This window comes from Cydia fagiglandana, chromosome 1 (assembly GCF_963556715.1).
Source record: "Cydia fagiglandana chromosome 1, ilCydFagi1.1, whole genome shotgun sequence".
NCBI lineage: Eukaryota > Metazoa > Arthropoda > Insecta > Lepidoptera > Tortricidae > Cydia > Cydia fagiglandana.
This window is the reverse complement of record NC_085932.1, coordinates 29,229,204-29,253,906: the sequence shown is the minus strand read 5'-3', so window position 1 is coordinate 29,253,906 and position 24,703 is coordinate 29,229,204. Positions and strand designations below refer to the sequence as shown.

Below are 24,703 nucleotides of genomic sequence, written 5' to 3'. Positions count from 1 at the left end.
TTACAAAACGTAACATCAGCATTGCTACAGCCCTGAAGCTAGCAAAATACGTGTTCACATTTCCGATTAGCCCGCGGGAAAATACAGCTATCGGAGGCTGTCTGTGACTTATTTCCAGCAAGAAAAATACAGCTACAGTCTACACGTATGACGGAATATTTTCGTATAATAAGCATTTATTTATTTAGTAGAAATGTTTAGTTTTATTGAGCATTGTTTAGGAGTTTAGATAAATCCATAATGATCAAATTATACTCAAAATATTGTTATTTGGTTTACCAGTGATATTACTATTATTATTCTGCATTACAAAACCAAATTATTTTAGTATAGTAAGTTCCATCTCCATCACCTTGACGACCTAAAAAAGGTTAAATAGAATATTGATATATATATGATATATTAAAAAAGTAAATAAAACAGATGCAAAGCGTGTCTGGTTGACGTAACTGGTGACCGAAGAGCTGGCGGCTTCCTCGCACAACGTATCAGCATTGCGATACAACGAGGTTTGTATTTGCACAGTTACTACAATGTAGTTCATCTGTAATATTTTTGTGTAGGTAAATGTTTTTTTTTTTCACTTGTAATAAAACAAGACATTTAATAAATAAAAGTTTATTACAAATATTGTCTTTTAATTGTCTTTTCGTAACAATAACTCTATAAATATGACTAGACTCGATATTAAAATAGGTGTAAGTTATTTATAAAATTATGATGATTTTGTGTAAAAGTAGTAAATTATCAGAAAAGGTACAAAAAGTAATTATAAAACAATTCCATATAGTGTATCTAAACAGTCCTAGGCACTTTTAGTAAAAAATCTAATATGCCTGTTCATTTAAGATGTCTAAAAACAACTGAATTCAGGAAGAAAATGACAAGTATTCTGTTAGAACATTGCTTCTATAGTGTCAAGGATTATATTGAGCACAATAATGTAAATAATTAATATTATTTATTATAATCTAATTCAATATAAATTGTTATGTAATGTAATGATAATCAACCAATGTAATGTGATGAATTGATAATAGTCCAATTGATGAAATGAAATGTGCTATACAATTTTTAGAGTGAAATTTATGTTATCGTAATTGTTATTTCATGTACATATTAAAATTAAATTCAATAATATAATCATTTTCTGTCTCGCATATGTGCAAGACTGAAAATTATTATTGTTAATATAAAATTTGCGCATCTTTTAAGTACGATAGAACACCGTACAATATTCTACAAGAGCATCCTGTAACTACATATTAACTCACATTATAGACGGGTCTAACGGGGACGGGTGACGGGTGAGTTAATATGTATTTAAAACGCGAAAGTTTAAAATATTATACATCCTGTAACTATAATTAAGTATTCTTGCAAATAAATGATATTGATTGATTGATTGATAAGTAATTCAATCCAATAGAAAAAATCCTGCAATAATCAAGGAATTCTTTCAATTTGTGATTTTGGAGCGTTCACATACTTTGAAATGAACGGTATTTAGAATGAGATGCATTGTAGCACGCAGAGATAACTGCCCCTCACTCCCCTGCAAGTTTCTATGCAGCTTACTACAATGCTTCTAATTTATGCTCCACCATGGTATAATAATATACTCCGCCTGGTACTCTCTTCCCGTCTTTTCGTGGTCACGTGACTGACACTATGCGATAGCGCTGTATAGCGGCCATGTTGTTGTGACGTAGGCTTGTGTCACTCGGAAGAGAAGACCATGTTTTATTAGACTATGTGCTCGACGATAGATCTACATTCTAGAGGTTAGAATTCTAATTCTACTTTTAATTGTCTATCACGGATGTGAACGCACCAGGGGATTGACATTTGAACAATACCTTAAACGACAGTACAATAAAATACTTATAGGAAAACAAAATATAATAATATTCAAAAATTGTATAAACAGTCCTACTGAAATATGTCTTTTTATGGTTTCGGTGGGTAGATTTTTTTCAATAAATTCATAGGATTTGAAATGTTTCTTAAATAATTTGGCCAAGTCCGAGATAGCTCGAGGCATTTAGTGTTCCGTACGGCTACCATCAGTTTGGCATTGACATAAACGATATCGTGAATGTAATTTACTTCCTATAGGTATATCTTTTCGCACTAATATGTCAGTACGAGCGAGATGCATAGAAAGGAAATTACGTTCACGCCCACGGTAGCGTTTATGTCAATGCCAAACTGATGGTAGCCGTACCACTCGCATCGTTACATTTTACAGAGGTTGTTTGCCTGTTTTTAGGATACCGTATTCAACTACACACACAGAACAATAGTACAAAGTGTCTAAGTGCGAAGACCGAAGGCCGAGCTTTAGCAAAATGTCATCGCTTTAGCACAGAGCAATAGTACAAGTATCTAAATGTGAAGGCCAAAGGCCGACCTCCGCGTAGCCCGAAGGCCCGAAGCGTCCAGGATGTCAGTGCTTTAACACAGAACAATAGTACAAGTGTCTAAATGCGAAAGCCGAAGGCCGAGCTACGCATAGGGCCGAAGGCCCGAAGCGTCCAGGATTTTAGTACTTAAACACAGAACAATAGTATAAGTATCTAAATGCGAAGGCCGAAGGCCGAGCTCCGCGTAGGGCCGAAGGCCCGAAGTGTCCAGGCTGTCAGTTCTGTGTTTAACCACTGACATCTTGCAGGCTTCGGGCCTTCGGCCCTATGCGGAGCTCGGCCTCCGGCCTTCGCATTTAGACACTTGTATTTAATTACCTGTGTTTAGAACTGACCTCCTGGATGCTTCGGGCTTTCGGCCAAATGCGACTTCAGCCTTTGGATCTTGCTACTTAGACACTTGTACTTAAAAATACTTGGAAAAGTTACGGGAGGCGCGCGTCTGTCGGACGCTTCGGATCTTCGTATCGCTCCTTCGGCCTTTGCATTTAGTTAGATTCTTGTACTATTGCTTTGTGTTTGAATACCGAAGTCGAGCATCATCGCGAATTTAGAGTAAGGCCAAGCGCGCACCACGATTTTTTGTCCTACGATAATTTTGTCGCAGAAATGCAACTTATGTGTTTATATGTTAGTGCGCGCATATGCGACAAAAAAATCGCAGCGATTTTAAAATTGTGATTTGTCACATTTTTCCGCGATTGTTCGCGACGCGATTGTCGCAAAGTGAATTGCAGCATGCGGAGTTGTATGGCCCCGCGCGCACTATGATAATAAAATCGCACCCCGGCCGGACCTCAGTCGGCATTTCGCTCTCCAAACCCCAACATCTCGGCACCTGCATCTCCAATGGAGTCTCAAAATGAGACGCTAGATGTTGACCATTTAATTATGGAAATAGACGGGGATCACCTTTGTGTTATAAATGCTCAAAGTCATACAGCAATCGCATATTAAAGACACGTTTCATGACAAGCGACTGGTACGAAATCCATGTTGAGAATGAACAAATCGTCGACTTTTTCATGGCAGTGCGCGCAGTGAATTTTCTGCGATATATTACAGCGCGATTCTAAAATCGTGTCGCAAAAATTAATATCGTGGTGCGCGCTTGGCCTATAATAACTTAAATGTATACTCCTTCAATTTGAATTTAGAACTCATTATTATTTTTTAATTGATTTTGTTTCTAGTTCTATGCCATATATATAGACTTTAATATTATTTAGAACTGCTAAAAAACAAGATCGGCTTACTTTAAATACGGCTTATTTTACCTTTGTTTCTAAAAACTGTGATATTTAACTGTCATATACTATTAATAGCTTCCAAAATTATTTTCTCGTAACCGGACTGAGGGGCTACCGCGAAAACCGAAATTCGCAATTTGCGGGGATCTTTCTCTTTTACTCCAATGAAGGCGTAATTAGAGTGACAGAGAACAGTGCTCGCAATTTGCGAACTTCTATTTTCGCGGTTATAGCCCTGAATCTTGTTGCTCACCGATCCGTTCAAAAATATACATAAGAACTGAATATAATTAATAGATATTATAATTATACAATTAATACAGAAATGTAATGGTACTTAATGAAAAGGAATATTGTGTATATTGTTTCGACGAATCAGACACTCTCAATAAAATCTATACATGAGGCCAAAGCTGTTCATAAATATTAAATGACTTTATTATCTCTATACGCCTTACTTTACTAACTCTATGTGTCCTATTGTGGAAAAAAAAACACAACGACAGTCAAGAACGGAATTCTTAATTTGAATTTTTCAAATTTTTGAGATGGCTAGTCCATTGGTTGGAAAGCCCGTTCGAAATTGAAACTTATTTGCAATATAATAAGGTCGTATTTTGTAGATCTCTCTCATACTTATAGTAGGATTAGTAGACTATTGAGATAAAATTAAATATCCCACAAAAATAAGCAAGCAGAATTAAACTTTGTGTCAAAGACATAAGTCATAAATTTCAATGCCAAAGTTTTAACTAAGGATGTTTCTCGCCTTATATGAATTGACCAGTGTAAGCATCAGTTAGCTAGCCCTAAGCAACCAAAGGTCAAGCTGCAGTTGAAAAACTAATAAAGATAAAGTTAAGCTGATAATTTTCCCGCCGTCTCCATGCTTCTTTAAGTTGGGTATTGACTGGTCAGCTGCCTGTTAGCTATAGTTTTCGCGAAAATCGCCAGGACAGAGGTGAAAATTTTTGTATGAAAACTTGCAACTTTAAATGCATTTTTTGACGAAACTATTGCAGTCTAAAATGAAGTCAAAATCAGTCCATCGACTCAATTTTTTGCAAGCTTTCTAATGGTACCCCACACGATTCTTACAAATGAAAAAAGTTTCAGCCTACCCCTCTCAACCCCCTAAATTTCCCCCTTTAATAAGAAATAAGCAGTTTTGACTTATTTACAATATGAGTGGTGGTAATTGCTATAACTGTTCCAAATTTTAGGTATCTATGTCAAACGGTCTCTGAGAAAAACGTATTTAACTGATTTGCAAGACCGAAGTGATCCCATAAGTGTTCCGTAAACAAAGTTTTGTACGGAACACTAAAAAAATGAAAGTTTCTTAAAATGACTATTACAAAATAATACAATAAATTACAAAAGCGGACTTCAAAAACTTAAAATTATCAGGGTGATTTCGGGGTCGTGGAGCAAGAGAGCCAGACATCATACAGAATCCAAAGATGAGCCTAATTATGTTTTGTTTATCACCAATAATGATGATTATTTTCCAGATGACAAGTAGGAAAAAACATTTTTGCATACAATTTTGTGACCCAACTCAATGTGACGTCTTGTCGCTTTCCATACAGCGTATGTCAAAAGTCGTAGGGTGACCATAATTACTTAGTATAACATTAATTTTACTTGAAAAATAAGAATAATTAAAGTAATTATCTTTTAATCAAACACTACCATATGATAATGTGGATCATTTACAGAGTCAGAAAAAGTGGTTCTGGATCACGACCGAGAAATCACATGGATAGATACAGGCTAAATAATGTCACCACTGTCACCAGTGACACTGACATCATATTAACCACTGTCACAAATATTAAAATTATATTCGAGACACCAAATTAAATCTCGTTTTACATCTGTGATGACTGTGACAGTCTTACGGTGTCTGATTGCCACGACTTATATGCTAACTGTCTTTCTTTTCGCAATATGTAGATACCTACTTTTTTACAGTAAGTATACAGGGCGTCCCACGGCGATGCCACATGGAGGGAAAGTACCTTAAATATCATAGATAGCATATTTTGCTGAAAGAAGACTTCATTTTATTTTTAAAACTTAGTTAAATTGCATTCATACTTTTTTAATTTTTTTTTTAAATGTATGGAAAAAAATTATCGCGTCATTGGAGGAAAAGTACCTTAATTATTGTAAATGAACATCTTACTGAAAGAAGACATTATTTCGATTTAAAAAAACGAGTTGAATTGCATTTTAAATAATTTCATGGTTAAACCGGGAATCGAACCCGCTACACGAGAAAAAAAAATACCTTGTAGCTTTGTCATACCGATCGAAAGGCTTCAATGTGAGAATTATTTTTTTGGTACAAGGTTTTTTTTTTCTCGTGTAGCGGGCTAGCGGGTTCGATTCCCGGTTTAACCATTAAATTATTTAAAATGCAATTCAACTTGTTTTTTTAAATCGAAATAATGTCTTCTTTCAGTAAGATGTTCATTTACAATAATCAAGGTACTTTTCCTCCAATGACGCGATAATTTTTTACCATATATTTTAAAAAAAAAAAAAAAATTAAAAAAGTATGAATGCAACTTTACTAAGTTTTAAAAATAAAATGAAGTCTTCTTTCAGCAAAATATGCTATCTATGATATTTAAGGTACTTTCCCTCCATGTGGCATCGCCGTGGGACGCCCTGTATATTTACGGTGCTACTTTACCACCCTAGTGCGGTAATTGGCACAGTCGCCATCATATATATCGGGGCGGCCAAGGTGCTCACAAATATCTGAACACGCCTCTATTGTCAAGGCGTTAGAGTGCTTGTTCAGATATTGTGAACACCTTGGCCGCTCCGATATATCTGTTGGCAACTGCACAATAAGTGCATATGTCGAAAATTTAAAGGGCCATATGTACTGTAATACACGTGCGAAAAGGTAATTCGTAACTCGTGTCGGTCGTGTTTTAATTTATCAACACTCGATGCGATATTCCTACTTTCCGCACTTGTATAGTAAATAACTATTAGTCAACATCCCTATTGTATACCATCGCCCCCAGTTTTATCTGTGCATCAGTGGACCTTATTACAAAAGGCATAAGGTCCACCGATGTACAGTTGCTTTTTGTACCCAAAGGAACCGCATGCAGCTCGACTCGAAAATTGAAGTTCGCAAATTGCGGGCATCTTTGTCTGTCACTCTTATTATGCCTTCATTGGAGTAAAAGAGAAAGATCCAAGCAATTTGCGAATTTCGTATTTCTCGGTAAGCCCCCAGGCCACGACATTGCGAGACACAACGATCGGATCCTTCGTTCCCACCTATGGTTTTCGCCTTAGCCGAAGCCAGTCATACGTCGTGGCCAGGGCGTTAAGGTTACGTTTTATAAATATGAAAAAGCTGCGCGCCCCGCTCACGTCACGCGCCGCTTTTTCATATAAAACGTAACCTTAACACGCTCACACCCCGTCCTGAAAAGGGGCCTGTGTGACGGAGCCTTTAGATGGCACTAGTATATCACGTCAGACCGCCTTATCTCTGTTAGTGGCGTGTCGGTAGGCGACGTGTTTCCTGAGCGCGTGGCGCGACCGCGACACGTGGCTGCAGGCGCGACACGCGTGCCGCCGCCCCGCGTGCGTATCCATGTGCACGCGCAGATTGTATTGGTTGCTGAGCCGCTTGTGACAGATGGTGCACACTGAGCTGTTGAGGCGTTAGATGGCACTAGTATATCACGTCAGACCGCCTTATCTCTGTTAGTGGCGTGTCGGTAGGCGACGTGTTTCCTGAGCGCGTCGCGCGACCGCGACAGTGGCTGCAGGCGCGACACGCGTGCCGCCGCCCCGCGTGCGTCTCCATGTGCACGCGCAGGTTGTACTAGTTGCTGAGCCGCTTACGCTTGTGACAGATGGTACACACTGAGCTGTTAGATAGGACTAGTATATCACGTCAGACCGCCTTATCTCTGTTAGTGGCGTGTCGGTAGGCGACGTGTTTCCTGAGCGCGTCGCGCGACCGCGACACGTGGCTGCAGGCGCGACACGCGTGCCGCCGCCCCGCGTGCGTCTCCATGTGCACGCGCAGGTTGTATTGGTTGCTGAGCCGCTTGTGACAGATGGTGCACACTGAGCTGTTGAGCCGCCATTTGCGATCGAACGGCTCTGGGGGATCTGGAAAATAACTCATAGATTATACAAAAACCGGACAAGTGCGAGTCGTTCCCTACTTTTTAGGGTTCCGAACCCAAAGGGTAAAACGGGACCCTATTACTAAGACTTCGCTGTCCGTCCGTCCGTCCGTCCGTCCGTCTGTCACCAGGCTGTATCTCTCGAACCGTGATAGCTAGACAGTTGAAATTTTCACAGATGATGTATTTCTGTTGCCGCTATAACAACAAATACTAAAAACAGAATAAAATAAAAATTTAAATGGGGTTCCCATACAACAAACGTGATTTTTGACCAAAGTTAAGCAACGTCGGGAGTGGTCAGTACTTGGATGGGTGACCGTTTTTTTTTGCTTTTGTGGTACGGAACCCTTCGTGCGCGAGTCCGACTCGCACTTGCCCGGTTTTTAGTATTCGTTGTTATATCAGCAACAGAAATACATCATCTGTGAAAATTTCAACTTCAACTATATCACGTACGGTTCATGAGATACAGCTTGGTGACAGACAGACGGACAGTAGTCTTACTAATAGGGTCCCGTTTTAACCGTTTGGTAACATTGATGTTTTCAAAAGATACTTAAATACATAATACAGTGCGTAGGGGCCCCCTTTTTTAAATATCTTTCGTTAAATTTAAATAATCACGATTATTTAGCAGTGGCGCTAGTGTGCACGTTCACGGGCTCTTAACATGCTTTTTCTGATCATAAAAATAGGTTATAGGTATAGATTAAAGGTTCTCGCGGGCTTGGTTTCCGCAACTCGACGTCTTATTAATGCGCCTATTTTGCGTGGTGGGTTGGCGGCACTATTCTTGCCAACCCAACTCTACCAGGAAGCCTAGATAAAAATATTAGGTAGACAAACTAAAGTATTTCATAATAGGTACTATAAGTAGGTACGTTACGTAAGTAAGGTATGTCACTGTCAGACACAGTTCCCCGTATCACGAATAATATTAGAAGAACACTCTGTCAGCGTCATATTCGCTTGCGTGAAATAAGATTTTCTTGACAAATGGCTAAAGAAAAAATGGATTTGCAGTCGTATTGAAACAATATGAATTATGTTTGTAGGGGAAAGTGGTGAGGATTGGTACACATGGAGCATTCGTACAGTGGCCATATCTCCAACATGTTTAACATGATATTGATGGAGCATTCATATTTGTATGGGAGACATTCGCTCTTATGTGCCTTCCACTACGGGGCTTTAAATGCAGGGTTCGATTCTACCCGCTAAACAGTGACCGCGAACCAGCCGGCCTAGCCAAGGTTACAATCGCTATCGCTTCGATAACGAAAAGCATTATGTCTCTCTATTACTCTTCCATATTAGTGCGACGGTGACAGTTGCGTTTCGATCGCTATGGAGCGCAAGCGATTGGCATCTTGGCTACGCGGCCTGGTTCGACGTGTTGTCTCCCTGTCACAGTTACGTAGAATTTGTAAGTGCGACAGAGAGGTAACACGTCGAACGTGGTTCGCGGTAGGCTTTCCGGCGCCTTATATTAAGGGACCAACCCTGGAATCGCAAAAAAAATAATGACTGCGTCACACATTTAGGAATATTATGAAGGTGAGGGAAGCGAAAGAGGTATGTCAGGTCAGGATGGTAGCAAGTGGAAATCCGTGGTCTCTGTCTGTCTACCCCTCCGGGAAAAAGGCCGGATTATATGTAAACCTATTAGGCCCACTTGCACCATTCCACTAACCCAGGGTTAACCGGTTAAACCTGGAGTTACCATGGTTACCAGTACAATTTGACACTAGATTAACGGTTTAACCGCGTAACCTCGGGTTAGTAGGATGGTGCAAGTGGGCCTTAGAGATATAAAATACCTGCTAAATTAGGCATAATCGGAGGCGTCATATTCCCAACTGGACCGCCAATCTTATGTGTACTATATAAATTCTGCACAATCTGATCCAACTTGCTCAGTCTGTCCTTCTCGTTTCTGATCACATCGTTCATCCCGCTCGCGTATTCTTTCTCCATTGGCTCGTCGAAGATTTTTGGTTCGGTAAAGTCCGGCTTGGGCTCAAAAGTTGGGGATTGTCGGGGTTCCTGCGGCTCTGACTCGGCTGGTTGTGGGGTTGGGTTCTGAAAATGTAAGAACTAAGTGACTAAGACCCAAAAAGGAGAAATCAATATAAATAGACAGATAGAATACTCTTTATACGTATTGGCACATCTCAGTAGTAGGATAGAGAAGAAACAATTTGATTTGTAGAGGCAGACAACAGGCGGTCAATATGGCAATGTGAGGGCTTTTCTTGTTAGATAATTTCAAAAATCATGTCACAAATTGGAATTCTCATGTACCCACCGTGTTTTGGTAGTAAGTAAGTACATGCTACAGTCTCCATTGCACATCGGAGCGGCCAAGGTGTTTACTATATCTGGGCTATAACCGCGAAAATCGAAGTTCGCAAATTGCCGGCATTTTTCTCTGTCACTCTAATTACGCCTTCATTGGAGTAAAAGAGAAAGTAGTAGTAGTAGTAAACTCTTTATTGTACAAAAAGACATATTAAAAATAACATACAATTAGCAAGAAGTACAAAGGCGAACTTATCCCTTTGAGGAATCTCTTCCAGTTAACCTTTGAGTAAATGAAAGGAGAGAGTGAAAAGAGGGAAGATCCCCGCAATTCGCGAATTTCGGTTTTCGCGGTAGCTCCTCTGAACACGCCTCTACTATCAGTGTCACGACGTTAAAGTGCGTGTTCAGATATTTTTCAGCACCTCGGCCGCTGCGATATATCTGATGGCGATTGTATTACCTTTTTATTACCTCTACGTACGAAAAAGAACTGGAAACCCTTGTATTAGAATAATGTCAGTCAGTGCCGGATTTACACATTTGCCGCCCGTAGGCTATGCCGATTTTGCCGCCCCTATCCGCCTTGCTTATAGGTTTTTTAAAGTACTTTCCTGTCAGAGGCGCTTAATTTTATAGTACAACACACCATAGCCATATGGCTATGGTGTGTAAAATGCATATAAGGTGACGTCACTGTCACATTCTAGATACACTCTTTATATTTGCCTGATCTGATCGGTGACCGGTGGGTACCGCTGGGTTTTGGCCATTGAGAATCAAGGTGAGGCATTGGCAGTCAGGCTGGCAGGCTAAGGAGTTCGGTCGGGTCTGGCATTGAGTCTGCTCGAGAGACTATACAAATGGATCACTAGCTTTTTATCCGGTAGACGCATATGAGCCGTATAGTAGACGGAAGCTGCTGCGATACCGTGGACATTACCGCTGGCGTTCTACTAACTTCTGTGCTACCATTCAATGATATGGTCAGATGGGTTACAATAAAATGTAGTTAGTTAAACGAAAACGCGAGCGTAGCGAGCGCGAAATTTTTTCGAGAAAATAGTAGGTAGGTACATTTTTAGGGTTCCGTACTTCAAATGGAAAAAAACGGAACCCATAATACCACGAAGATACAAGAATCGACGACCATCCCAAATTTACAATGTAGTCAGATGGATCACAAATAATGTAGGTACTTAAATGAAAACGCGAGCGTAGCGAGCCCGAATTTTTTTCGAGGAAATGGTAGGTACTTATTTAGGGTTCCGTACTTCAAAAAGGTCTTGACATGACAGAGGGCGGCAAAATCGTCAAATTATGCTTGTTATTTAAATATTACAAATAAATTCTGGACTACCCTATCTGAACAGCACATAAAATATTTTTTTGACCCAAATTTGCCGCCCCCTAAAATCTGCCGCCCTAGGCTTCAGCCTACTCAGCCTAGTGGTAAATCCGGCACTGATGTCAGTAAATAAATGACTTGTCCTAGTTTACCGACGCGCAAAAAGTTCCCGTGATGGATGGCAACGTTACAGAGAGTATATTTTTTTTTAATTTACGGCACGTCACCGGATCGGATACGGATCTTTGAATGATAATGTGACTTTATTTCGCTTTGCAGAGAAGATTTATAGGTACTTACATAGATTTATAAGGCATAGATCCCTAGTCCGTACACCCCCAGTGAAGCCATTTCAAGTGCGACGTCTCGTCACACTCGTATCGTCGTATTCGAACGGCCGTCGCAGTACTCAAAGTCAAATCGGTGTGTGTACACCTCCCGTTTAAAAATCAAAAACTACAGAAAAGATGGTTGTTTGTACAGTGAATGGGTGTCACAACACATCATATAATAAAAACAAACCGCCCGACATTACATTTCACGCGTAAGTACCGAGTTTAAAGTGATATTTTTACATAATCGTAAATACAAAAATCCAAATTTTCGTCAGCTGCCATTTCTTCTAAATGTTGCCAGTGTAGTGAATATTTATTCCTCCAAATGGGACATGACGTCTACATTCTAAAATAAATACGCTCAATTGAATTTCATTGTATAATTGTAGAAAATTATAATTAAGTTAATTATTTAGGTACTTAGTTTTTTTCTTATTTTTATTATGTGTAATATTCGTTTCAGTTTTCTGACTGATCTGCTGTCTGCGAGATGGAAGGAAAAAAATTAGACTAAATCGGAATGACGCAATATGGAAACATTGGAAACCGGCTAAACACAGTCGAATATGCTCTGTCATATTTAAATGTATTCTTATTATTTTATGCACTTTTATTTTGTTGAATAAAAATAAAATAGTAAAAACTTATCAGTTATTTATTTAAACCTTATTTCATAAAGTACAGAAATGCAATAAATCCCAAAATAAACAAAAAGCTTTTGCTACAAAATCGAATCTACACACTTCCTAATTATTAATAACCAAGTGTGGATGTTGTTAAAAATCCCCTACTTTGAGAGATGTAAATGAATACTGGCAACATATTTTGTATATATGTGTGTGTTTGCTGAGCGTAAAACACGAGTGTCGCACGCACACATCCATCGTGTTTCGGCTTCACTTTTGGCAGGTTCACCGTATGGGGACTATCTGTCTATGCGTTATTAGTTTAAGGGTACTTATATATACGTATCGTATATTATACATGCATTATGAGGATATTATCTTAACAAGAAAGACATAAGGTTTGGTGGAGTAAGACGAGCATTTGTTTATTTGGCTCGGGCCAAGACAAACAGTATGAGGATTCCATACAAGTGTCTGTCTTGCCCCAGTGATAGTCTTACCCCACCTTGCCTTATATCTTAGTCAGCAATAGTCGCAGTTCCTATGTATAAAGCTTATGGCTCCTCTACAAGATGGTCCAGCGCCGGCCACTCCAAGGGACACATTTATGCGTTAGAGGGAGCAAGTGATATTGCTATCTCATTCTACCGCATGGCTGCGTCCCTTGGAGTGGCCGGCGCTGGCCCATCGTGTAGAGGAGCCATTACAGTGTCAGCTTCGGTCAGCCCGGACACCTTGCGAGTCTGCGCGAGCCGTAGCAGCGACGGCAGCACCTCCTTAGACGCCGTGACCTCCCCCGTGTACATGAGAGTCAACAATAGTCGCAGTTCCTACGTATAAAGCTTACAGTGTCAGCATCGGTCAGCCCGGAAACCTTGAGAGTCTGCGCGAGCCGTAGCAGCGACGGCAGCACCTCCTTAGACGCCGTAACCTCCGCCGTGTACATGAAAGTCAGCAATAGTCGCAGTTCCTATGTATGCTTACAGTGTCAGCATCGGTCAGCCCGAACACCTTGAGAGTCTGCGCGACCCGTAGCAGCGACGGCAGCACCTCTCACGACCCCGTGTCCTCCCCCGTGTACATGAGAGCCAGCTATAAGCGCAGTTCCTATGTATAAAGCTTACATTGTCAGCATCGGTCAGCCCGGACACCTTGAGAGTCTGCGCGAGCCGTAGCAGCGACGGCAGCACCTCTCACGACCCCGTGTCCTCCCCCGTGCACATGAAGGTCAGCAATAGTCACAGTTCCTATGTATAAAGCTTACAGTGTCAGCATCGGTCAGCCCGGACACCTCGAGAGTCTGCGCGAGCCGTAGCAGCGACGGCAGCACCTCTCACGACCCCGTATCCTCCCCCGTGTACATGAGAGTCAGCAATAGTCGCAGTTCCTATGTATAAAGCTTACAGTGTCAGCATCGGTCAGCCCGGACACCTTGAGGGTCTGCGGGAGCCGTAGCAGCGACGGCAGCACCTCCTTAGACGCCGTGACTTCCCCCGTGTACATGAGAGTCAGCCATAGTCGCAGTTCCTATGTATAAAGCTTACAGTGTCAGCATCGGTCAGCCCGGAGACCTTGAGAGTCTGCGCGAGCCGTAGCAGCGACGGCAGCACCTCTCACGACCACGTGTCCTCCCCCGTGTACATGAAGGTCAGCAATAGTCACAGTTCCTATGTATAAAGCTTACAGTGTCAGCATCGGTCAGCCCGGACACCTCGAGAGTCTGCGCGAGCCGTAGCAGCGACGGCAGCACCTCTCACGACCCCGTGTCCTCCCCCGTGTACATGAGAGCCAGCAATAGTCGCAGTTCCTATGTATAGAGCTTACAGTGTCGGCATCGGTCAGCCCTAACACCTTGAGAGTCTGCGCGACCCGTAGCAGCGACGGCAGCACCTCTCACGACCCCGTGTCCTCCCCCGTGTACATGAGAGTCAGCAATAGTCGCAGTTCCTATGTATAAAGCTTACAGTGTCAGCATCGGTCAGCCCGGACACCTTGAGGGTCTGCGCGAGCCGTAGCAGCGACGGCAGCACCTCCTTAGACGCCGTGACCTCCCCCGTGTACATGAGAGTCAGCAATAGTCGCAGTTCCTATGTATAGAGCTTACAGTGTCGGCATCGGTCAGCCCGAACACCTTGAGAGTCTGCGCGACCCGTAGCAGCGGAGGCAGCACCTCTCACGACCCCGTGTCCTCCCCCGTGTACATGAGAGTCAGCAATCGTCGCAGTTCCTATGTATAAAGCTTACAGTGTCAGCATCGGTCAGCCCGGACACCTTGAGGGTCTGCGCGACCCGTAGCAGCGACGGCAGCACCTCTCACGACCCCGTGTCCTCCCCCGTGTACATGAGAGTCAGCAATAGTCGCAGTTCCTATGTATAAAGCTTACAGTGTCAGCATCGGTCAGCCCGAACACCTCGAGAGTCTGCGCGACCCGTAGCAGCGACGGCAGCACCTCTCACGACCCCGTGTCCTCCCCCGTGTACATGAGAGTCAGCAATAGTCGCAGTTCCTATGTATAAAGCTTACAGTGTCAGCATCGGTCAGCCCGGACACCTTGAGGGTCTGCGCGAGCCGTAGCAGCGACGGCAGCACCTCTCACGACCCCGTGTCCTCCCCCGTGTACATGAGAGTCAGCAATAGTCGCAGTTCCTATGTATAAAGCTTACAGTGTCAGCATCCGTCAGCCCGGACACCTTGAGGGTCTGCGCGAGCCGTAGCAGCGACGGCAGCACCTCTCACGACCACGTGTCCTGCCCCGTGTACATGAGAGTCAGCAATAGTCGCAGTTCCTATGTATAAAGCTTACAGTGTCAGCATCGGTCAGCCCGGACACCTTGAGGGTCTGCGCGAGCCGTAGCAGCGACGGCAGCACCTCTCACGACCCCGTGTCCTCCCCCGTGTACATGAGAGTCAGCAATAGTCGCAGTTCCTATGTATAAAGCTTACAGTGTCAGCATCGGTCAGCCCGGACACCTTGAGGGTCTGCGCGAGCCGTAGCAGCGACGGCAGCACCTCCTTAGACGCCGTAACCTCCGCCGTGTACATGAAAGTCAGCAATAGTCGCAGTTCCTATGTATGCTTACAGTGTCAGCATCGGTCAGCCCGAACACCTTGAGAGTCTGCGCGACCCGTAGCAGCGACGGCAGCACCTCTCACGACCCCGTGTCCTCCCCCGTGTACATGAGAGCCAGCAATAGTCGCAGTTCCTATGTATAAAGCTTACATTGTCAGCATCGGTCAGCCCGGACACCTTGAGAGTCTGCGCGAGCCGTAGCAGCTACGGCAGCACCTCTCACGACCCCGTGTCCTCCCCCGTGTACATGAAGGTCAGCAATAGTCACAGTTCCTATGTATAAAGCTTACAGTGTCAGCATCGGTCAGCCCGGACACCTCGAGAGTCTGCGCGAGCCGTAGCAGCGACGGCAGCACCTCTCACGACCCCGTATCCTCCCCCGTGTACATGAGAGTCAGCAATAGTCGCAGTTCCTATGTATAAAGCTTACAGTGTCAGCATCGGTCAGCCCGGACACCTTGAGGGTCTGCGGGAGCCGTAGCAGCGACGGCAGCACCTCCTTAGACGCCGTGACTTCCCCCGTGTACATGAGAGTCAGCCATAGTCGCAGTTCCTATGTATAAAGCTTACAGTGTCAGCATCGGTCAGCCCGGAGACCTTGAGAGTCTGCGCGAGCCGTAGCAGCGACGGCAGCACCTCTCACGACCACGTGTCCTCCCCCGTGTACATGAAGGTCAGCAATAGTCACAGTTCCTATGTATAAAGCTTACAGTGTCAGCATCGGTCAGCCCGGACACCTCGAGAGTCTGCGCGAGCCGTAGCAGCGACGGCAGCACCTCTCACGACCCCGTGTCCTCCCCCGTGTACATGAGAGCCAGCAATAGTCGCAGTTCCTATGTATAGAGCTTACAGTGTCGGCATCGGTCAGCCCGAACACCTTGAGAGTCTGCGCGACCCGTAGCAGCGACGGCAGCACCTCTCACGACCCCGTGTCCTCCCCCGTGTACATGAGAGTCAGCAATAGTCGCAGTTCCTGTGTATAAAGCTTACAGTGTCAGCATCGGTCAGCCCGGACACCTTGAGGGTCTGCGCGAGCCGTAGCAGCGACGGCAGCACCTCCTTAGACGCCGTGACTTCCCCCGTGTACATGAGAGTCAGCCATAGTCGCAGTTCCTATGTATAAAGCTTACAGTGTCAGCATCGGTCAGCCCGGAGACCTTGAGAGTCTGCGCGAGCCGTAGCAGCGACGGCAGCACCTCTCACGACCACGTGTCCTCCCCCGTGTACATGAAGGTCAGCAATAGTCACAGTTCCTATGTATAAAGCTTACAGTGTCAGCATCGGTCAGCCCGGACACCTCGAGAGTCTGCGCGAGCCGTAGCAGCGACGGCAGCACCTCTCACGACCCCGTGTCCTCCCCCGTGTACATGAGAGCCAGCAATAGTCGCAGTTCCTATGTATAGAGCTTACAGTGTCGGCATCGGTCAGCCCTAACACCTTGAGAGTCTGCGCGACCCGTAGCAGCGACGGCAGCACCTCTCACGACCCCGTGTCCTCCCCCGTGTACATGAGAGTCAGCAATAGTCGCAGTTCCTATGTATAAAGCTTACAGTGTCAGCATCGGTCAGCCCGGACACCTTGAGGGTCTGCGCGAGCCGTAGCAGCGACGGCAGCATCTCCTTAGACGCCGTGACCTCCCCCGTGTACATGAGAGTCAGCAATAGTCGCAGTTCCTATGTATAGAGCTTACAGTGTCGGCATCGGTCAGCCCGAACACCTTGAGAGTCTGCGCGACCCGTAGCAGCGGAGGCAGCACCTCTCACGACCCCGTGTCCTCCCCCGTGTACATGAGAGTCAGCAATCGTCGCAGTTCCTATGTATAAAGCTTACAGTGTCAGCATCGGTCAGCCCGGACACCTTGAGGGTCTGCGCGACCCGTAGCAGCGACGGCAGCACCTCTCACGACCCCGTGTCCTCCCCCGTGTACATGAGAGTCAGCAATAGTCGCAGTTCCTATGTATAAAGCTTACAGTGTCAGCATCGGTCAGCCCGAACACCTCGAGAGTCTGCGCGACCCGTAGCAGCGACGGCAGCACCTCTCACGACCCCGTGTCCTCCCCCGTGTACATGAGAGTCAGCAATAGTCGCAGTTCCTATGTATAAAGCTTACAGTGTCAGCATCGGTCAGCCCGGACACCTTGAGGGTCTGCGCGAGCCGTAGCAGCGACGGCAGCACCTCTCACGACCCCGTGTCCTCCCCCGTGTACATGAGAGTCAGCAATAGTCGCAGTTCCTATGTATAAAGCTTACAGTGTCAGCATCCGTCAGCCCGGACACCTTGAGGGTCTGCGCGAGCCGTAGCAGCGACGGCAGCACCTCTCACGACCACGTGTCCTGCCCCGTGTACATGAGAGTCAGCAATAGTCGCAGTTCCTATGTATAAAGCTTACAGTGTCAGCATCGGTCAGCCCGGACACCTTGAGGGTCTGCGCGAGCCGTAGCAGCGACGGCAGCACCTCTCACGACCCCGTGTCCTCCCCCGTGTACATGAGAGTCAGCAATAGTCGCAGTTCCTATGTATAAAGCTTACAGTGTCAGCATCCGTCAGCCCGGACACCTTGAGGGTCTGCGCGAGCCGTAGCAGCGACGGCAGCACCTCTCACGACCCCGTGTCCTCCCCCGTGTACATGAGAGTCAGCAATAGTCGCAGTTCCTATGTATAAAGCTTACAGTGTCAGCATTGGTCAGCCCGGACACCTTGAGGGTCTGCGCGAGCCGTAGCAGCGACGGCAGCACCTCTCACGACCCCGTGTCCTCCCCCGTGTACATGAGAGTCAGCAATAGTCGCAGTTCCTATGTTTAGTTTAGTTTAGTTTAGTTTATTTATCTCAATATACAATTTTCATACAGGTAAAATATAACATTTCAGCTTGTACTACTTGTCGTATGATGATCGTTTTTTAGAATAATAATAAGAATTAGAATAGAACATCAAAATATAAAATAAAATAAAATTAGTACATAACAAATCAAAACAATGCAAATAGAAATAAATTAAAAAAACGTCAAAATGTCACAATAGTAAAATATTTAAGAATAAAACAATGTCAATAGAAAAATTAAATCAGTTTCAGTACTACAAAGTACAGATCATAGAAAACGATGTCAATAAGAATAATTAAAAATAAATTAAAAATAAAAATAACATAATAAAAACAATTTATTAAATATATCTAGTACCTACTGTATAGTACGCATCAATGTCCACTAACTAATTATGTTCAATATTTATTTAATTATTTGTATATATTCTTTTACGGAGTAAAGTTCCTTTTCCAACAAAAGGCTCTTCAGTCTGCGTCTAAACGTTTCCTCATTAGTTTCCTTTTTCAAGTCGACAGGTAGGTGTTCATAGTATGTCGGCCCTATGACTCGTGCGTTTTTTGCTTGCAGTACTGTGCGACGCGGCACTGTCCGGAGTTTACCCGTACTACGTAGGCACTTACCTATCACTTCCACTCGCTTATACTGTCCTAGGTTTCTCCGTGTGTACATAATTACCTCGAAAAGATACTGAGAGTAGTGTGTCATTATTTGGTGTTCAGAAAACAAGGTTTTGCATGACTGTCTCTGATTAAGACCGAGCATTGTCCGCAACGCCCGTTTTTGCATACGTTGAGGGTCTGCGCGAGCCGTAGCAGCGACGGCAGCACCTCCTTAGACGCCGTGACCTCCCCCGTGTACATGAGAGTCAGCAATAGTCGCAGTTCCTATGTATAGAGCTTACAGTGTCGGCATCGGTCAGCCCGAACACCTTGAGAGTCTGCGCGACCCGTAGCAGCGGAGGCAGCACCTCTCACGACCCCGTGTCCTCCCCCGTGTACATGAGAGTCAGCAATCGTCGCAGTTCCTATGTATAAAGCTTACAGTGTCAGCATCGGTCAGCCCGGACACCTTGAGGGTCTGCGCGACCCGTAGCAGCGACGGCAGCACCTCTCACGACCCCGTGTCCTCCCCCGTGTACATGAGAGTCAGCAATAGTCGCAGTTCCTATGTATAAAGCTTACAGTGTCAGCATCCGTCAGCCCGGACACCTTGAGGGTCTGCGCGAGCCGTAGCAGCAACGGCAGCACCTCTCACGACCACGTGTCCTGCCCCGTGTACATGAGAGTCAGCAATAGTCGCAGTTCCTATGTATAAAGCTTACAGTGTCAGCATCCGTCAGCCCGGACACCTTGAGGGTCTGCGCCAGCCGTAGCAGCGATGGCAGCACCTCTCACGACCACGTGTCCTCCCCCGTGTACATGAGAGTCAGCAATAGTCGCAGTTCCTATGTATAAAGCTTACAGTGTCAGCATCCGTCAGCCCGGACACCTTGAGGGTCTGCGCGAGCCGTAGCAGCGACGGCAGCACCTCTCACGACCCCGTGTCCTCCCCCGTGTACATGAGAGTCAGCAATAGTCGCAGTTCCTATGTATAAAGCTTACAGTGTCAGCATCGGTCAGCCCGGACACCTTGAGGGTCTGCGCGAGCCGTAGCAGCGACGGCAGCACCTCTCACGACCCCGTGTCCTCCCCCGTGTACATGAGAGTCAGCAATAGTCGCAGTTCCTATGTATAAGGTTACAGTGTCAGCATCGGTCAGCCCGGACACCTTGAGGGTCTGCGCGAGCCGTAGCAGCGACGGCAGCACCTCTCACGACCCCGTGTCCTCCCCCGTGTACATGAGAGTCAGCAATAGTCGCAGTTCCTATGTATAAAGCTTACAGTGTCAGCATCGGTCAGCCCGGACACCTTGAGGGTCTGCGCCAGCCGTAGCAGCGACGGCAGCACCTCCTTAGACGCCGTGACCTCCCCCGTGTACATGAAAGTCAGCAATAGCCGCAGTTCCGTAGCTTCGCAGCTTAGGACTACGACGAGGGTGTTTTCAGCCTCCACTTCCTGAAAAAAAAGTCGTGTAAGGGCTTAAAAAATTGCGGTCTAAATAACTTCATAATTAATTGTAATTAGTTATCACCTAAATGTTAATCTCTTAAGCCAAGCGCAATGTATAAGTAGGTAACTGCTCTGGCAACCCCACTTGCAAATTCAAATTCAAAATATACTTTATTCATGTAGGCCTAGCAACAAGCTCTTATGAAGTTGTTTGTCAGAAGAAAAGGCACTAAATTCAAATTTTCTATGGATAAGGCTTTGCCAGAGTATAGTAGTATACCCTATAATGGACGTGGAACCAGTAATGGGACAAAAAAACATAATTCCTCTAAAATAAGTATCTAAAAGTAGTTTATAAACACTGGCTGTATATTATCATAAATAAGAGTCCTAGAGCTGTTTCAGTTTAAAGTTTCATTAAATTTGGTTGCTTTTTAAGAAATTGGCGTCAACCCAAAAGTTGTCGTGTCACTGAAAAAAAATACCACTACGAATTCTTAACAACTTCGCTAAGAGAGGTGAGTTAATTTATTAAATTTTAATTAATTAATACTTGATGAAAACTAGAATGTGTTTTGTTAATTGCTTTTACCATGAGATAAGGTATACAACACACCTATGTTGTGACTCTGACTGTGGTATTTGGCCCAATCCCATTATAGGAGCTGTAAAACTGCGTACCTCCTATGATGGGACAATTGACAGAATGATGCTTGCCATGCCATAATTTCATGTTTAAACAATACAGAAGTAAAATGTAGTTACCAGAGCTGGCAGTTACCTCGCTCAACGCTTTAGTCTGGCAGTTCAGCGGGGTAACGCAGCCAGCATCTTGGGGACCTTGCCACAGGGGCCTTTTTTAGATTTAGTTTAGATTAGTTTTATTTTATTTTAGAATAGTTTGTATTTTAGTTTAATTTTAAGTTATTTTTATTTATTGTTTTTTGACTTGTTTTTGTATATATATGAATAACATAATAAATAATATTGGTAAACTTGTCAAATGTAGTTACGAAATATGTCAATCACGAGGTATTCTCGGACTTCGGATAAATTAATATCGTTTTTCCAAACTTTTATTTAACTTGCCCTGTTACTTACTGTGGGTCCAATCTTGGTAGCTGAATTTGAGCCACTTTTCGATTTCAGATTCAGTTGAAATTTTGTGTAAGTACGTAATTAAGTATGCAAATCGAATGATAATGCAATATTATGATAACATGGACCTAATCTGATGATGGAGACAGGAGGTGGCCATGGGAACTTTATCGCAATAAACCCTAACTAGTTGTGTTTGGGTATATTAGAATTGTCCCGATGGATCTAATACAATAATAATTGGCTGTGGAAAGAAAAATACATTCAGCGATAAAAGCTTATACTATAAAAATTGTTTTTTTTTGCCGTAACTTATTCCCCATTTCAATATTTTATACTGATAGAGCAATGTCCATTATAGGGGGCCCATTACTGGATCTGGAAATACTCCAAATTTCCTCTTAAATGTCCCATGACTGGTGCTGTTACTAATATAAACTTAAAATTCTATAAACAACAAACTTTTTTTAAACTCCGTTTTCACTAACCTTGAAAAGTTGCGCGAAGTACTGGCTGCATGATGCCAGTACCAGCCTGTGGGCCCGCAGCGAAGTCCCGCTGGCATTCAAGGTCACATCAGTTAGGGCTCCGGTGCTCAGCATGCGCCCTAGGGCGCCGATTACACTGCTCTGTTTGTTCAATGGGTAAAATTCCAGAGTTGATAAATTAACTTAGATACAAGAGTTTTTAATTATTAAAGAAAAAATATATAAAAATAATAAGTAGTAGATGCAAGTGACAAGTGACAGAGACGTAAATAGTCTGGCAAACAGAAAAAAAGGCGCGAAATTCCAAATGTGTACCTACTATTACTCTACGCTCAATATTTTCGAGCTTGCCGCCTTTTTCTACTGACGAAATTGGTTTGCCAGACTATAGTTAAAATATAACAGCAAAAGCGACAAAAAAGCACATCACATTAAATCTTAAACTTTTTGGATTTTTTTCTCAACGTCTGTTACGTACGTCCGTCAACTATCAAAGCCATTTCCGCCACTAGAAAAAGGCGGCAAATTTGAAAAAGAGTTGTTCACTCATACAACATTTTAATTTCGCGCCCTTTTTTACTAAGTGGGCTTGCCAGACTATAACTAAAACGTATAAGGCGTTTGTTACACCGTCGCGGAATTCGGGTAAGTGAGCTGTATACTTTGGCAAATCATTAACTTATAATTTTTAAGTTAGCTATTTATAAGTAGTCTTCTAAGTGAAATTCCTGTAATTTCTTAGACAAATAATAAAGTTTCTATTAAACCGAAATCCATTTCGTCAGACGAAAATGGCTTGCCAAACTATAGCTAATGCACGATTTCATTTTTTATGGCAACGTCACGTTATGTATGAAATTTTAATACAATCGCTTATAAATTATCGTGAAAGTTGACGTCTATAATATATGTATATTATACTACTATTTGGTTGATGTCCACGATATTTCGTTACCGGTAAACTAAAAGTGCCTGAATGCAATCTCACATTTAGGCCCCTAGCTTTATTGTCCACAATTTTCGTAATAAAAAAAAACAAAGTACAGATGTAGTGCATAATTTATTTCTATGTAATTTAACGGAAACGTACGAACGTGTCTTGCTAATTAAGTCAGTCTCGGTACAAAAAATACTGAAGTTGACTGAAGTAGTATAACAAATACGAACTTTTCCGAGAAAATACCACGGGAAACTATGAATGAAAACAATTATACACAATCTGTAGAGTAGAGAAAGGTATGACAAACTTTGTTGTTCTTTAGATAACCGTTCACATGGCGCTGCTGTGTATAAAATGCAGGGAATTATTAATAAAGAACAGCAAAATTTTTGTTCCATTTGCATCCACCAGAACAAGTAAATTTGTACTTAACCTCATTTTATAGTCACTATAATAAAATTAGTATTAATTATTATTTAGCTATGTAAAGTGCAAAGCAGGTGTGTGCGACATTATATGTTAAAAACATGTAGGTAGGTATTGCTATTTACAAAGCAGCAAGAACGGATATAATTACCCTGTATATAATATCTTATAAATGGTACTTGGTACCTAATCCTAACAAAAAATATTAAAAAGACAAGTAAAAAAAGTTATGTCTCAATTGTAACTGCATTTATTACTGCGACGTGTTATGAACGGACTATAAAATTTATGACTAAACAACTACTCAACACCTCAAGTTATTTTTGTGCTCGCTTATTTATTACGTATTTATTAACTTTATAGAAAAGAAATAAGCTTCAAATATTTCACAAAAATAAAAAACATATTTAGAATTAAAAATAATTTTGGAAACTAAAACACTCAATTAATCTCCATTCGATTCTAATTTATAAAAAAAAAATGAAGCCTCGATATTTCTTACTTTTTAATTTATCAAACTCAAAACCTTGACCAAAAGCGTGAGAGGCGTTCAGCCTGCGTGTCGGTGATTATTATAATGTACGTGTTAAAAAATGTTTGTATACCTATGTGTCGGTGCTCGCTGTGGAGTGTTGGACCGTAAAAACTACTTACCTACCTGGTGATTATGCCAGCGCAAAGAAAACTGTTGCATTTCATCCTCATCCATAGCGACACAAATTAAAATAATAGGAAAGCAAAAGCGAAAGCAGAGAGACTCACTATTGTCGGTCGCCGCGTACGCTCAAGACAATAATATTGTTAACCGAATCCAGGCTACTTTATTTTAGTCGGTACGCCTGGAAAACCTGTAGCCACCTATTTCTGGAGCTGATCGTATTTATAAATCCAATGACATTCAGTCAGTGACGCGGCTCACATACCAAAACTCATCCAAAAACAGATTTAGTACGGGCTCGATGATTGGCATCATTGTTCGACTGTTTGCACTAATTACGAGAATAAATCGTATTTGGAGCGAAAGCGAATATTTCTCATGCACGATTGCTGTTTGACTACTGGCTGAATGGCACGCTGACGCTTGACCTAATTTTATTTAAAAAAAAAGGTTACGCATTCCCGCCTTTTTATTTGCGACCGGACAGTCAGTCATTCGTCTAATTGTTGGGCAAACACAATTAAAATTAATAAACGCTGGTTTTTGTAGACGATTTATTAATTTGACGTGTTCTGAAAGCTGAAGGGAACATTGTAAACATTGTTGTCGGCTCATTAGTAGCGAAAAGCTGTTATTTGGAAACATACAATGGAAAAGACCAACAAATTGACGGATTTTCCACAC

The 24,703-nt window shown here is 43.2% G+C and overlaps 1 protein-coding gene across 1 annotated transcript; it reads right to left on the bottom strand.

The window, feature by feature from the left end:
• Positions 1–7,605: 7,605 nt before the first annotated feature.
• LOC134669558 (sex determination protein fruitless) lies at positions 7,606–24,276 on the bottom strand. Its single transcript, XM_063527175.1, has 5 exons — positions 24,020–24,276; positions 21,996–22,136; positions 20,242–20,415; positions 9,675–9,936; positions 7,606–7,834 (listed from the first exon to the last, which is right to left on the bottom strand). Exons 1-5 carry the CDS (start codon positions 24,068–24,070, stop codon positions 7,614–7,616), a joined length of 849 nt encoding a protein of 282 aa, XP_063383245.1. The 5' UTR covers positions 24,071–24,276; the 3' UTR covers positions 7,606–7,613.
• Between the last annotated feature and the right edge of the window lie 427 nt (positions 24,277–24,703).

Coding starts and splice junctions, on each gene's coding strand:
- LOC134669558 (XM_063527175.1), bottom strand. CDS start 24,070: ATGGATGAGGATGAAATGCAACAGTTTTCTTTGCGCTGGCATAATCAC. Junction 9,937..20,241: donor GGCTGACCGATGCTGACACT/GTAAGCTTTATA, acceptor TTACATTTTCAG/AACCCAACCCCACAACCAGC. Junction 7,835..9,674: donor GATTATGCCTAATTTAGCAG/GTATTTTATATC, acceptor GTTATTTTCCAG/ATCCCCCAGAGCCGTTCGAT.